General features: G+C 39.8%; 1 protein-coding gene across 1 annotated transcript in view; it reads left to right on the forward strand.

The window, feature by feature from the left end:
- HADHA (hydroxyacyl-CoA dehydrogenase trifunctional multienzyme complex subunit alpha) overlaps positions 1-15,255 on the forward strand; it is a 47,871-nt gene that overhangs the window by 18,807 nt on the left and 13,809 nt on the right. The window contains exons 7-11 of the mRNA XM_080813570.1: positions 314-416; positions 11,084-11,206; positions 11,645-11,763; positions 13,222-13,278; positions 14,900-15,009. Coding sequence (XP_080669696.1) covers positions 314-416; positions 11,084-11,206; positions 11,645-11,763; positions 13,222-13,278; positions 14,900-15,009 — 512 coding nt within the window. The remainder of the gene's footprint in view (positions 1-313; positions 417-11,083; positions 11,207-11,644; positions 11,764-13,221; positions 13,279-14,899; positions 15,010-15,255) is intronic.

The following is a 15,255-nucleotide window of genomic DNA, read 5'->3' on the forward strand; positions in this document are numbered from 1 at the left end:
GTTTTAGGAAATTTATTTAGGAAATTTATTTAGAAAATTTAGGAAAATTATTTCTCTACCATATCAGTTCCATAAGACAGAAATCTTACATATTGAATTAAAAGAAGAGATACAGACATTTTTTGCTTCAACGGGAAGTGTCTAATCCCAAAAGTTACCTAAATGTATATTTTGTGTGTAAAATTTAACTGATTGATAAATAGCATAAAAATCTAGTTTGACTTTCCTCATTTATTTATTTTGCTCTGTTGAATGATTTGTAATTGTCACTCTGGTATTTTCCCCTGTACTCTGATCCTTGCTTGCTTGGTAGGTGGGTGTGCCTGCTGCCTTTGACATGATGTTGACGGGTAGAAACATTCGTGCAGACAGAGCAAAGAAAATGGGACTGGTTGACCAATTGGTGGATCCCCTGGGTAAGTGGTAGCATGCCTCAGAATTGGGCCTTACGAAGTTATTTTTTTTTTTAAAGTTAATATTGGTTAGAGTGAAATCAAACTCTAAAGAAATGAGTCATTCTGAAGAGTGAAGTTTTCTGAATATAGCTAATACTAAATCCTCTCCCAACTTTTATTTTATAAATTAGACATCAAGAGTACAGAATTGAATCAAATCCTTATTTTTGGTTCTTAAATTACCTGTATCGTTATTCATGATAACCCTCCTTCAATTTTTTGTATCTGTTTTAATAAACATGTATGAAACAACCTGAGAATGTCAACAATAGTTGACATCTACTGATGGGCTGCTTCCCTCCATACAACTTCTTTGCCTCCACTCACCCAAGGAAACCTCTATTCCAGATTGTATGTTCATCATCCTCTTGCATTTCTTAAAAATCAGCATTATTGAGATGTCCATTATATACTAACAAATTTACCAATTTTTAATGTATAATCTCAGTTTTGACAAATGTATATAGCTATGTAAGCACCACCACAATCATGTAATAGAACATTTTTAGTTTATAGCTTTTTGTGTTTTCTTTCATTTTAGCTAATGCTTTTGAGATTCATCCATGTTATTGCATATTTCAACAATTTGTTCCTTCTTAATGCTGAGTGTTATTCCATCATACCGATACACCATAATTTGTTTATCCATTCACCAAATGATGGAAATTTGAGTTGTTTCCAGTTTGGGGCTTTTCAGAATAAAGCTGCTATGAACATTCATCCACAAGTCTCTATGTGGACATAGATTTCATTTCTCTTAAATGACCAGTAGATTGGCTGGCTCATATGATAGATTTGTATGTAGCTTTTAAGAAACTGTCAAGTTGTTCTCAAGGTGGCTGCACCATTTTGCATTCCTACCAGCAGTGTATGAGAGCTTAATCTAGTTGAGAGCTCTTCAACTGCTTTGCATGGTCAGGCTTTTTAATTTTAGACCTTCTACCAGAAGTATAGTAATATCTCATTGTGGTTTTAATTTATATTTCCCTAATGGTCAGAGATACAAAGTTTTTTTCATATATTGATTTGCCTTCTGTATATCTTCTGGTAAAGTGTCTGTTCAGCTGTTTTGCCCATTTTGTTTGATTGAGTTTTTCTTATTACTGAGTTTTCAGTGTTCTTTATATCAGAATACAAGTCCTTTGTGAGATATGTGATTTACAGATATTTTCTTCTTGTCTGTGGCTTGTCTTTTCATTATCTAAATGCAGAAATTCTTAATTTTGATGAAGTCCATTGTATCAGGATCTTCTTTTACGGGTCATGCTGTTGTATCTGAGATATCTTTTTGTGGGTCGCCTGCAGTCTGTTAAGCATCTACCTTCAGCTCAGGTCATGTCTGGGACGAGTCCCGCATCGGGCTCCTTGCTCAGCAGGAAGCTTGCTTCTCCTTCTGCCTGCCACTCTCTCTGACAAATAAATAAAATCATTTTAAAAAAAGGGAGGGGGGGAAGAAATCTTTTCTTAGCAAGACCGCAAAGATTTTCTCCTATATTTTCTTCTGGAAGTTTTGTGGTTTAGCACTTCCATTTTTATCTGTGATCCACTTCAAGTTAACTTTTGTATGTAGTATGAGGTAGATAGAGTTTGGGGTGGGGGTGTTTTTTGGGGTTTTTTGCAAATGAATATCCAATGTCCTGGCACAATTTGTTAAAAGACTCCTTTCCCCATTGAACTACCTTGACACCTTGGTCAAAAATCAATTGATTCTGTATGTTTGAGTCTTTATCTGGATTTCCTATCTCCAGTTACCTACATATCTTAAGTCTATATCATACTGTCTTGATTATTGTGTTTTAGTAAATCTTGAAATCAGGTAGTATGACCCCTTTTATTTTGGTTCGCTTTCAAAATTTATTTTGCCTATACTGGTTTCTTTGCATTTACATACAAATTTTGTAATCATCTCATCCATAACTACAAAAATACACGCTAGGATTTTGATTGGAATTGCACTGTTGGGGAGAATTGACATCTTTAACATACTGAATCTTTTCATCATGAATAGGGTAATAACTCTCTGTTTATTTAGGTCATCTTTAATTTCTCTCTGCGGTGTTTTATACTTTCCTTTGCACATACCTTGCACAAAATTTGTTAAATTTATACTTTGGTGGGGCACCTGGATGGCTCAGTGGGTTAAAGCCTCTGCCTTCAGCTCAGGTCATGATCCCGGGGTCCTGGGATCAAGCCCCACATCGGGCTCTCTGCTCAGCGGGGAGCCTGCTTCCCTCTCTCTCTGCCTTCCTCTCTGCCTACTTGTGATCTCTGTCAAATAAATAAATAAAATCTTAAAAAAAAATTTATACTTTGGTACTTCATACTTCTAGGACATTATACTTTTTTTAACTTCAGTTTCTCATTATTAACCACTTTTATCTATGTGTGTGTATATATACACAATTGATTTTTGTACATGGAACTTGTATTCTGTGACTTTGCTAAATTTATTTATTCCAGTAATTTTTTCTATAAATTTCTAAGGAGTTTTTATTTAAATAGTAATGTCTATAAATAAAGACATTTGGCTTTTTCCTTTCCCATCTTGTTGGCATTTTTTTTTTTCTTGACCTACTGCAATGGCTGAGATCCTTAAGTACAGTATTGGATAGAGTTGGTGAAAGCAGAGAGTGTTAACTTGTTGCCCATCTTAGGGGAAGAGCATTCGGTCTGATGCTGTAGGGTGTATGGTGTTAGCTGTAGAGTTTTTATATATGCCTTTATCAGACATTTCTTTTTATCTATAATGTATAATTCAGTAGATACTGAATTTTGTCAAACATTTTGTCAAATGTTTTTTCTGGATTTAATGAGGTGATTATGTGGTTTTTGTCTTTTTTAGTCTATTAGTAGTATCAATTACATTGAGTTTTGTTTATTGAACCAGACTTGCATTCCTGGAATAAACTCTACTTGGTCATAATGTATTATCCTTTGTTTAAATTGACTGGATCATCTAAAATTTTGTAAAGCATTTTTATGTCTGGTCATGAGAGATAATGGTCTCAGGGATAATTTTCTTGTGATAGCTTTGCTTGGTGTTTGGTATCAGAATAATGCTGGCTTCATGAAATGAACTGGAAAGGGGTTTCTTTTTCCCTATTTTCTGGAAGATTCTGCATAAAATTGGTATTATTTCTTTAAATCCTTAACAAAATTCACCAGTGAAGTCACATATGAACTTGGAGCTTTCTTTGTTGGGAGAGTTTTTATATATGAATTCAATTTCCTTCATAGATATAAGGCTATTCAGGTTCTCCATTTTTTGAGCAAGCTTATAGTAGTTTGTTTCTCAAAGATTTTGTCCATTTTATTTAACTTGTTAAATTTGTTGCAATAAAGTTGTTCATAATACTTCATTATTATTCTTTCAATCTCTTTATACTCTGCAAAGATACATATCATTTATACCCTTTAATTCCTGATATTGATAATTTGTGTCTTCTTTATTTTGTCCCTGATGAGTGTGGCTAGAAATTTATCAAATACCAGCTTTTAGTTTCATTGATTTTCCTCTGTTGTTTGTGTGTTTGCTATTTATTGATATTAGCTATTCTTTATTTCTGCTTGCTTTTGGGTTTAATTTGTTCTTTTCTAGTTTCTCAAGGTAGATCTTAGCTTCTACCTTGAGAAACTTTTTTTCCCCTAACATAAGCGTTTAAATCTGTCAGTTTCTCTCTTAGCATTGCTTTATCTGCATGTTATAATACTATGTTTTCAGTTCCATGAAGGTCAGAATATTTTCAGATTTCCCATGATTTCTTCTTTGACCCATGTGTAGTTTGGGAGTGTGTTATTTAATGTCTGAGTATGTGCAGATGTTTCAGAATCTTTCTGTTACTGATTTCCAGTTTAATGCTGTTATGATCAGAGTGTGGTTGATCTTATTATTTGCAAGCTCCTTATCTGCGAATTCCCCTACTCGCTGAAATTTGTTGTGACCCAAAAATAATACATATGATGCTTTTGCAGTCATTAATAGACATGCACAGAGTGGTGAAAAATTCATATCTCCCAGTGCAGATGTTCCAGCTGAGGTCAAACAAGGCAGCATTCTGCCTTCTTATTTCAGCTCTCATATAGCCAACAAGTATCCTTTCAGTGCCTATTTAGTGCCATATTCTTTTCATTTTTTGTGCTTTTCGGTTGTGATTTCACTGTTCAAAATGGGAAAAGCTAGGAGTGGAAAAGTACTGAGTCAGAGTAGAAGTGGTGTCTTTAAGGTTTCTCTTTCTTCCCCTAATAAGGAGGCCTCATGAGAGGCACCTGAATTAGACTTTGGTTGGAGGTCCCAAAGAGAGGGGATTGAGGCACTTGGGGTAAGAATGCAAATGTGTATCAGAGCATAGCCAGCAAGGGATATCTGAGTTATTGACTGGAACTCCTATTAAAGTCTGCAATGCATTGGCTGTGCACCAAGTCTGCTGTGGGAAGGACAGCTTTCCCTGTGAAGCCTCCTGGGTAAAGCCTTTCTAATTGCCTGTGGTTGGGCCTGAAAAATCACACATAGGTTTTTGGCCCAGAGCTGGGCTCCTCAGTTTCTACAAATAGTCATATGGCCATAGCTATACCTATTTCTACTTCCCATTCCCTTAGCAAGTGCCTCAGCTGGTCATGGTTCTTTGCCTAGTGGGGTGACCTTCATTCCTAAAAGGCCTGGGCCACTAGCAGTCCTGCATGGATTGAGTTGTAGTTTTCCATTAACTAATTACAGGCCCTAGTAGCACTAAGAGGACCCCCTAAGAGATCTGTCGTATTCAAGACCTACTCTTCCTTACTCCAGTTGTATAGTAGGAGAATCAGGATTGTAGCTGGAATCGGTGTAGAATCAGTGTAGTTGGTAATCAGGATGAATAGTCCTGGAAAGGGATTGCTGTGCTACAGCAGTGCACTTTCAGATGTCACCTGAATGTCGTACAGAACTATCTACAGACCAGGACGGAGTTTTCTCTTCCCCAATCATCCGGTCGTAAGGAACTCCCCATGAGGCAATAGGGGCAAACTGGGACAGAGAAGGGGGAATAAGGAAAGTTTGGTCACTTTCTCATACGACGTGTGCTTTTAGGGTCTGCTCAAGCCCTTTCTCCCATACACCAATTCCGTTTGACCATGGAGTGGAGTGCTGTTGCACACCATGAACTTTATGGTTCGGACAACCTCTGTTTCATGATGGGCTGCTTAGGTCACATGGTAATCTGATAGCCTATGGTTAATTAAACTTTGAGTTCCTGCTGAGGCCCACTAGCAGGCCAAAAGCTGTTTCTCAGTAGGAGAGTAGTTACATGGGCTTTGCTCCAAATTCCTTAGTGTCTATACTATGATTTGCCTGTAGGGTCCTCTCAAGGACGCCGAACAGCCTCCCTGTCTGCCACTGACACATCATGCACCATCAGGTCTGAATCTTATGGTCCAAGTAGCTTTTCTTCCTGGGCCCCACTTAAAACTAGCAGCCTTCGAGTTACTCAGTTAAGGGGCTAGAGTAGCACACCCGAATGAAATGTTGGTTCTAACATCCAGAGAGGCCCACTATGTTTGTGCCTGTTTTTCTTTGGCAGGAGGGGCCAGATGCAACAACTTATCCTTCACCTTGGAAGGGATGTCAACATGCCCCACATCACTGGACCCCTAGAAATTTCCCTAAGATGGATATTCTAGAGTAATTGGTACTTGCTATTCACCAGATATAATAATATCATCAGTGTAATGTCAGCATAATATCATCGGTGTAATGAACCAGCATGGTATCTTGTAGAAGGGAAAGACAATCAAGGTCCCTGTGGACTAAATTATGACATATGGCTGGAGAGTTGATATACCTCTAAGGTTAAGACAGTAATGGTGTATTGCAGACATTGCCAGGTGAAAGCAAACTGCTTCAGGTAGTCCTTACCAAGAGCTATTGAGGAAAAAAGCATTTTCTAGATCAGTATGTGCATAGCAGGAAAAAGATGTGTTAATTTGTTCAAGCAATGAAACCACATCTGGAACACCAGCAGCAATTGCAGTCACTACCTGATTAAGTTTAAGTTTAAATCCACTGTTCTAGGGGCGCCTGGGTGGCTCAGTGGGTTAAAGCCTCTGCCTTCGGCTCAGGTCATGATCCCAGGGTTCTGGGATCGAGCCCCGCATCGGGCTCTCTGCTCAGTGGGGAGCCTGCTTCCTCCTCTCTCTCTGCCTGCCTCTCTGCCTACTTGTGATCTCTGTCTGTCAAATAAATAAATAAAATTTAAAAAAAAATCCACTGTTCTACAAAAGTCCATCTATTTTATGCACAAGCCACAGCAGGCAAGTTGAATGAGTGGAAATCACCATCTTTCTAATCCTTGCTGGTGGCATTAATCTCTGCAATCCATCCGGGAATGCAGTATTACTTGGTTTACTGTTCTTCTGAGTAGAGGCAATTCTAATGGCTTACATTTGGCCCTTCCCATTTTAATAGCTCTCACTCCACAGGTCAGGGAGCTAATAAAGGGAGATTGCTAGTTGCTGAGTATGTGTATTCCAATTACGCATTCCGGAAATAACCACAGGATGGGTGCAGGGACCCACTAGGCCCACTCTGAGATAGAACTGAACTATAACACCATGAATTACTTGACCACATAAGCCCCCAACTCTGACTGGTGGACCACAGAGATCTTTTGGGTCTCCTGAAATTAGTGTCAGTTCAGAGCCAGTGTCCAGTAATCCCCCCAGAAGTCTGATTATTGTATTTCCCTTTCCCCAAGGTTAATGACCTTATAGGGTCCCTTTGGGGGAGGCTGGGAGAAAGATTAACAGTGTAATCCCCTCATGGAGATGCAGCCTCCCGTGATTGCAGGAGGTTCTGGGTCTGTAAACTGGCTCATTTCTAGGAATTGATTGAGGTGCCGTGACTGTCTTTGGTGATTTAGATTATTCTATTTACTAGAACTAGAATTCTTTAACTTACACAGATCAAGTAAAAATATAGTAGACTTACCCTTCTAGGGACACCTTGGTCAACTAGCCAGTGCTATAGCCTCTGTAAGTCAGACTATTCTGATTACCTCTTCGGTTCCACCGTCCATTATGATAACCGTACTCAGTTTGCCTTTGGTGGTGAAGTGTTGCTATTTGACCTTGGCCACCGTAGGATCCCATTATCCCCATCGTATTTAGGGATCCCAGTTGATGGTAGTGGTTCCCGCTATAGTTTCTGACCTACAGAGAAGAGCAGTGACAGAGTCCTTCAAGGATCCCAGGCCTCTTCTTCCAAATTGATTTCTTAGAGTCATGGTGAAAGATATGTCCTCAAGCCCTTCCAGATTGGCTGAGCAGGTCCAACATGATAAATCCATGTTAACATTGAAATTTCCTTAAACCTTTCATTAACTTCCTCTACCGCTTACCAGCACAGTTCTAGCATGTCAACATCATTTAATGCTGCTTATTTTCTGTTTGTCCTGCCTGTTCTTTGTTCCTTTTTTCTTCCTCCTTTCCTTTGGATTAGTCATTTCTTACCCTCACTATTGGGCTTTTACTTTGCTTAACCCTTTTAATGGTTGCTCTGAGGTTTAAATTGTACATCTTTAATATATGATCTATCTGGAAATGATGTATCATTTTACATACAGGGTAAGAACCTTTAAAGAGTATACCGTTGCACTACATAGGTTTGAACTGTGCAGGTCCACTTATACACAAATTTTTATACAGTACTGTAAGTGTAAATGTATTTTTCTTTTCTTTTCTTTTCTTTTTTTAAGATCTTATTTGGGGCACTTGAGTGGCTCAGTCAGTTAAGCGTCTGCCTTCAGCTCAGGGCATGATCCTGGGGTCTTGGGATTGAGCCCCGCATCAGGCTCCCTACTCAGCAGGTAGCTTGCTTCTCCGTCTCACACTCCTCTTTTGCTTGTGTTCCCTCTTTCACTGTCTCTGTCTCTGTCTCTCTCTCTCTCAAATAAATAAAATCTTTAAAAAAAAATAAAAATTTAAAAATAATAAAAAGTAAAGATTTTATTTATTTATTTGAGAGAGAGAGAGAGAATGTGCGCAAGCAGGGGGGAGGGGCAAAGGATCAGGGAGCCCAGCTTGGGGCTTGATCCCAGGACTCTGGGATCATGACCTGAGCCAAACACAGAAGCTTAACTTACTGAGCCACCCAGGTGCTCCTCCTTACTTGCTTAATATTTTTTCCCCTAGCTTACTTTATTGTAAGGATACAGTACATAATACATATACAAAATATGTGCTTATCAGCTGTGTTATTGGTAAGGCTTCTGGGCAGTAGTAGGCTATTAGTAGTTAAGTTTTGGGGGAGTCAAAAGTTACAGATTTTCTGCTACAAATGGGATCAGTGTCTCTAACCCCTACATTGTTCAAGAATCAACTAGTTTCATTTTTCCCATTCTTTGTGCTATTGTTGTTAAACATTTTATTTCTAAATATATTCAACTTTCCTCAGCATATTGCTGTTTTTGTTTTAAACAGTTATCTTTCAAAGAGATTAAAAATGAGAAAGGCATCTTTTAAATTTACCCACTTATTTGCCATTTGAGGTACTCTCTCTCTGTAGAGCTCCAAGTTCCCATCTGGTTTGATTTTCCTCTGACTTGAAGATCTTCACTGACATATTACGTAGCATAGGTCTGCTGGCAGTTAAATCTCTGACCTTTTGATTTGTTTGACAAAGTCTCCATTTCCATTTCATTTTTCAGAGATCCTCTTGATGGCATTCAAACTCCAGGTTTCTGGTATTTTCTTTTGGTAGTTATAGATGTCTACATTATGTTGTGGCTTACATAATATCTGATAGTCTGTTCTCATTTTTATCTTTGTTCTTCTGTATGTAATGTGTCTCCCCCTGTACCCCCCACCTCCGCAGCTGCTCTTTGTTTATGACATGCCTTGGTTTGTTGCGGTTGCTCTTGTTTTTTTATGTTCACTGGGCATGGGATTCATTGAGCTTCTTGGATAGTGGATTTACAGTTTTTATAAAAATTAGAAACTTTCTGGCCATTTCTTCCAATATTTTCCCATCTCCCCCACCCCCTTTTCTGGGGCTCCAACTTCACATATGTTAGATTACTTGATATTGTCCCAAAATGAAGCAGTTTTTCAGTCTGTATTTTCTATTGCCACGAATATAAGTTTCCTGATCTTTTCTTCTTTGCTATATAATCTACTATTAATCCAATCCTGTGTATTTTTCATTTCAGGTGTCTTTTTTTTTCATATCTAGAATTAACACTTGATTCTCTTTTATGTGTTCAGTCCCTCTTCATTATGTTTGTTTCCCTCTACCTTCTTGAACATATGACATGAATTTATAATAGCCTTTCTAACGTTGTATCTGCTAATTCTGTCTTCATTTCTGCAGCTGTTTCTATCTGTTTCTATCAGTTAGTTTGCCTCTTGTCTTTAGGCCATTTTTTCCTTGCTTCTTTTCATGCTTTTATGAAAAGAAGCCTCAGGTAGTTTCATCTCGGGCATGTGCAGAACAGTACTCAGCCAGAGTTTCAAGGGGCCCTCTGTAGATCTCTGGAGCTCTCCTTTTGAGGAGCAACTACCCTCCAGGATTCTACTTCACAAATTCCAGTGGCATTGGCCTCCCTACAGGCTCACTGTGACTTCTGTGGGCCCTGTGCACTCTCACCACTTGGCAGTTTGGGGCTCGGTTCTTCCTCATCCTCTTTCACATACTTTCACAAGAGAGCACATGTCTTAAGGGAGAAAGTGGTTACCTGTTTGCTTCAGCCTCCTCCCACTATTTTGTTTCCTACATACCACAAGACTGTACAAAATTGCCTTTTCAACCCCCAGCCTCCACTTCCTTCCAGGCTTTTGATTGAGAGCCTCCTAGATGCCTGTTTTCATGACCCTGTAAAAATAGCTTTTGGATTTTTGGAGCCTAGCTCTTTAGTTTCTTGCCTCAAGCAAGTTAGATAAGAGCAGATGCTCTCATCAGAATAGAAAGAGTTGCATATTCTTGGCATGCTCCTTTCTCTGCAGAAGTACTTTGTGTGCTGATTGTCATGACAGTGTGAGGGATTCCCCTCTAGCTTTTTGACCCAGCCCTTCTAAGCCCCTACACCACCCTAGAATTCCATGACTGTTCCATGAGGAAGACTAGCTTTACATTTGGTTTCTTCTAGCTTCTTATCTATTGTCTTTGACCTCCAAAAACTGATCATTTCACTTGCCCCGAGGAGCATCCTTCTGCTTAAGCCAAGTAGTCTAATCTTCAGCCCATGCCCAGAAGCAACACATATCCTCAGGAAAGAAAATAACCAGGAATCGTCAGCTCACCTGAGACAGGCTCTTCCCACTCTGGAATTTTAGTTCATAGGGTCCTCGGTGCTTCCACCACTCTCTCATAGCTCTACAAATGTGTAATTTTACAAGTTGTTCATTTTTGTCCACAGTTTTGCAGCAAGAATACAGGCCTCGTGAGATATTCTACATCCTACTCAGAAATATTTTAGCCAGACTGCTAGAAACCTAAGACCTTGTTTTCTATCTAGAGCGCATTGTTGCACCTTTGCTCAGCGTTACTTCCCTTCTTTGAGTCCGTAGTTGATGACTTGCCACCTACCAGTTTCTAGTCCAACATAGAAAGCTGTGCTGAAAGTGATTTACACTCCAGTCTGTTCTGTTCATTTTTACAGGACCAGGATTAAAACCTCCAGAGGAGCGGACAATTGAATACTTAGAAGAAGTTGCAGTTACTTTTGCCAAAGGACTGTCTGATAAGAAAATCTCTATAAAGAGAGACAAGGGATTAGTAGACAGTGAGTGTCATTATTAAAGAACAAAGGCAGAGGTTCTCTCCAGAGAGTTTAATTTTATTTGCTGTAAAATAAGAAATGGGGAAGAGGTAAATGCATTATTTACACCAAGCATAGAGTCATTCTGAAGGAGTACAACAACTCTGCTCTGTGATCAAGTCCTAAACCTTACACTGGTTGGTTACAGCCATTTATTTTTAACTTTTTATCTTGGAAAATTTGAAGCATTAATATGAAAGTGGAATAGCATAATGCTTAGCATTTATCAACTAATTAAACCAGGTGTATAGAAGTGCCTTGGGTTGCAATTTGGATTTTGTATATCAAAGTAAAGTTCTTTCAGATAGCTACAGTTACTGCCTTTTTGTGGAGTTTATGGAACAAACTAATAAGGGAGGCTAGCTTTTTCCAGTAAGTACCTAAAAGTGTTTTCTTTTACAGAATTGATATCATATGCTATGAGTATTCCATTTGTCAGGCAACAGATTTACAAAAAGGTGGAAGAAAAAGTACAAAAACAGACTAAAGGCCTCTATCCTGCACCTCTGAAAATAATCGATGTGAGTCTTCACCCCATATTCCCACATTTCTCATGTTTCCTCCCTTTGTGTAGAGCAGTCTTCTTTATTGCCATTCTGAACTGTATCTGCTGGTACTGAAGTTTTTTGGGTTTTGTTTTTTTTTTAAGATTTTATTTATTTATTTGAAAGACAGAGATCACAGGTAGGCAGAGAGGCAGGCAGAGAGCGGGGGGAAGCAGGCTCCTTGCTGAGCAGAGAGCCCGATGCAGGGCTCGATTCCAGGACCCTGAAATCATGACCTGAGCTAAAGGCAGAGGCTTAACCCACTGAGCCACCCAGCTGCCCCTATACTAAAGTTTTTAATTCTGATACAGTACTCACTAAAAATAAAGCAAGCTATGATGGCTTATAAAATGATATTTTAGGAATAATGAGTGCTGGACATAATGAGTTTAAAAGTACCAGTTACAAGCCAGGAAAAAAGTTACATCAGTATAACAAAACCAGTAAAATATTGGGCATTAGTTAAGAGGTAGTTGAAACAAATTAGTTTGAAACCATTGCCAGTACCAAAAATGTCTCCTTGACTTCCCCATTGTCAGAATTATAAAAAAAGGTGTAGTGAAGGTCTGAAAAAGATCAGGGAGGACAAGTACAATGATCACAGGGTTAAGAACTTCCGTGTAAAGGTAGACTTTAAAACTTAGAAAGTCTTCAGTCTTCAGTCTAGAAAGTCTAAGATCAAGAGAGCACATAATCTAAGACTTCAAATATGAAGAATAAATCAGCCAGCAAATGTATTTTGAGGAAAAGACAGCAAAATGCATAAAATAGGACGCATGAGTCCCTTCTCTCACCCATCCCCCAGTGTGGGCTGAGGAGATTTGCCGTGTTATCTGTGGTGAGACAGGTGACTGCAGCGTAAGGGGTGCTAGATGCCAGCATGAGACTGCCAGGTAATTGGGACAGAGGAAGATTGCTAAATGTACAGAGGCGGGAACAGTCACTGTAAGGCAGAGAAATGAGGAAGAGCCTCATAGAATTTGACCTGAGCCCTGGAAAGTGGTAGAGAATAGATGAAGACAAAGTAGTACCAGGTAGGGTGGGCATTTTGAGCAGTTACAGAAGCCGGAAAGCATGAGCCTCTTCAAGGAAGCAGCCACTCGGTCCCGTCATCTTTCTTATTTCACTTCCAGACTTTTGACTTAATCTTTGAAGACTGATGAACTAGGGGCGCCTGGGTGCCTCAGTTGTCAAGCGTCTGCCTTTGGCTCAGGTCATACTGGAATCGAGCCCCACATCTGGCTCCCTGCTCAGCAGGAAGCCGGCTTCCCCCTCTCCCTCTGCTTGTGTTCCTTCTCTCGCTGTCTCTCTCTCTCTGTCAAATAGTCTTTAAAAAAAAAAAGATTCACAAACCAGCAGTTTTACTCAGTGTTAGTCCACATCTGTCTGGCCAGTCCCTTGCAACAACGAACAAGTGCTTTATGTGTTTTTTAGGTAGTAAAGACTGGAATTGAGCAAGGGAACGAAGCTGGCTATCTCTCTGAATCTCAGGTAAAGTTCTTCCTTTCCATTTATTACTATAGATTCCAGAAACTCAAGATCTAAAACCCTGTGTAAAGCTAAAAAAAGAAAAAGTACCCAAAGCCTACCTGAAATGTTTCTCTTCAGTGATTATCATTTCTTAGGGTTAATCTCAGTGAGTGGATGTCAAGAACACCTTAGTGGTCTCAGCTGTTTGAACTTGCGCTCAGTAATGAGGGCTTAACTAGGAAGAGAAGGGCCAGAGTTCTAATCCTTTCAAAATGAATCACTGGGATGTTTATGTCCCGGAGTTGGGGCTGGGCTGATTTTGTTGTAATAAAATAAATGTATTGATAGAAAAATAGGTTTCTTACTTGTTAGGGCCTAGCTTTAAGACATTGAAGGCCAGCCTCTCTTTGGTGAATCAGAATGGAAGGAAATGTTGTGTAGCCACTTAAAGGACACAGAGGGGTGTATGAACCAGTCTCACCTCTTCCCACTTTTCCAACGAGTTGGTGGTATTGTGGATTTAAGAGTTTTGGGTTTTTAAGTTTTAAGCAATCATTGAAGAATGACTGCTCGTTGATAATAAGACAGAAGGTGTCTCAAGAGCTCAGGGACAAGTTCAAGAGAAAACCTTTCTTGTACTGGGTTGCTTACTGCAGTACACTCTGCTTTAGTCTTTGACCTCCTACCCAGCTACACGTGTACATAGGTAATTGAAAGACAAGTTTCACAGGTCAGTGGTTGTCCTCACTGTGTATGTTGTACTCGGTATTTCCTCTCTGTTCTACTCATTACAACCCACTAAACTCATGACCACTGATGAATCTCTACCCACAGCTGGAAAATCACTGGTTTCCTGGATAGGATCCACTGTATCAAGATTAGTAGAACACTTTCATGTTCAATTAGGACATGAAAGCAACTTTATTAGGGGGATTCCTCCCTTGAAATGCTATTTGTAACCATGTAACAATACCAGTTAATTCTGGTAGTCTTGATGATGATGATAGCTGACATTGAGACCCTAGCCATTTTACTAACGTCCTTCTCTAATTCTAGCAATACTGTAAAATAAGTATTTTTTTTTCCCATCTTAATGATGAAGAAAGCTTCACAACTGGGAAATGGCAGAGGCAGGATTCAAATCCGGTCTGTCAAACCCAGACTCTAAATCTCGGGTTCTTAAGCAATGCCCTCTGTAAGCATTAGGGTAGTTTTCAAAGTGGCAGGTGTCGTGCAGGCAGCCTGCTTTAGCGAAAGAGATCCAGAGTTGGGAGCCCTACCCCCCGGTGCCAGTTCCGTTTCTGCCACTTGAGGTGGTGTGGTGACTTAATTTCTCTGGGCTTCCTCTTCCCAGACTTCAAAATGAGAGTTGGTTCAGAGGACTGTGAAGGTCCATTTTGGCCCCGACATTCTAGTTCTATGAAGAAGGTTGGTTACTGCCACCTCTGGTGCAGAGTATCCGAGAGCTCAGATGTGTCCAGACCCTTTCCAAAGCAGTAGTGTGAACGTACTGCCGGTGAGAAGACACCCTGGGCCCCCAGAGTACCCAGGGCTCCGCGTGTGTTACCTGCTCTGTAGGAACACCCGACCCATCACTGAGACTCTGAAGATCTACCTTTTCTTATTCTCCTTTGCTTTTCAGAAATTTGGAGAGCTTGCAATGACCAAAGAATCAAAGGCCTTGATAGGACTTTATCATGGTCAGGTCCTGTGTAAGAAGAATAAATTTGGAGCACCACAGAAGGAAGCAAAGTAAGTTAAGCTCCACCTAGGGAGCTCTTGTAGGTGTCACTACAGAGCTAACTTCATACCATCCATCTTGCCTCCATGTATCTCTTCTCTCCTGAGCACCTTAGATCCCTTTTCCTACTAAGAACTTCTTGGCTTTCAAAGTTCCGCCTGTGCTGAGTTTTCTCCAGGCCTCTCTGATGGCTCCTACAGAGGCTTTCTTGTCTGCTATTGATGTCCCCTAGAAATCTGGCTTACAGCCCCTGTTCC

Source organism: Martes martes (assembly GCF_963455335.1).
Source record: "Martes martes genome assembly, chromosome: 9".
Lineage (NCBI taxonomy): Eukaryota > Metazoa > Chordata > Mammalia > Carnivora > Mustelidae > Martes > Martes martes.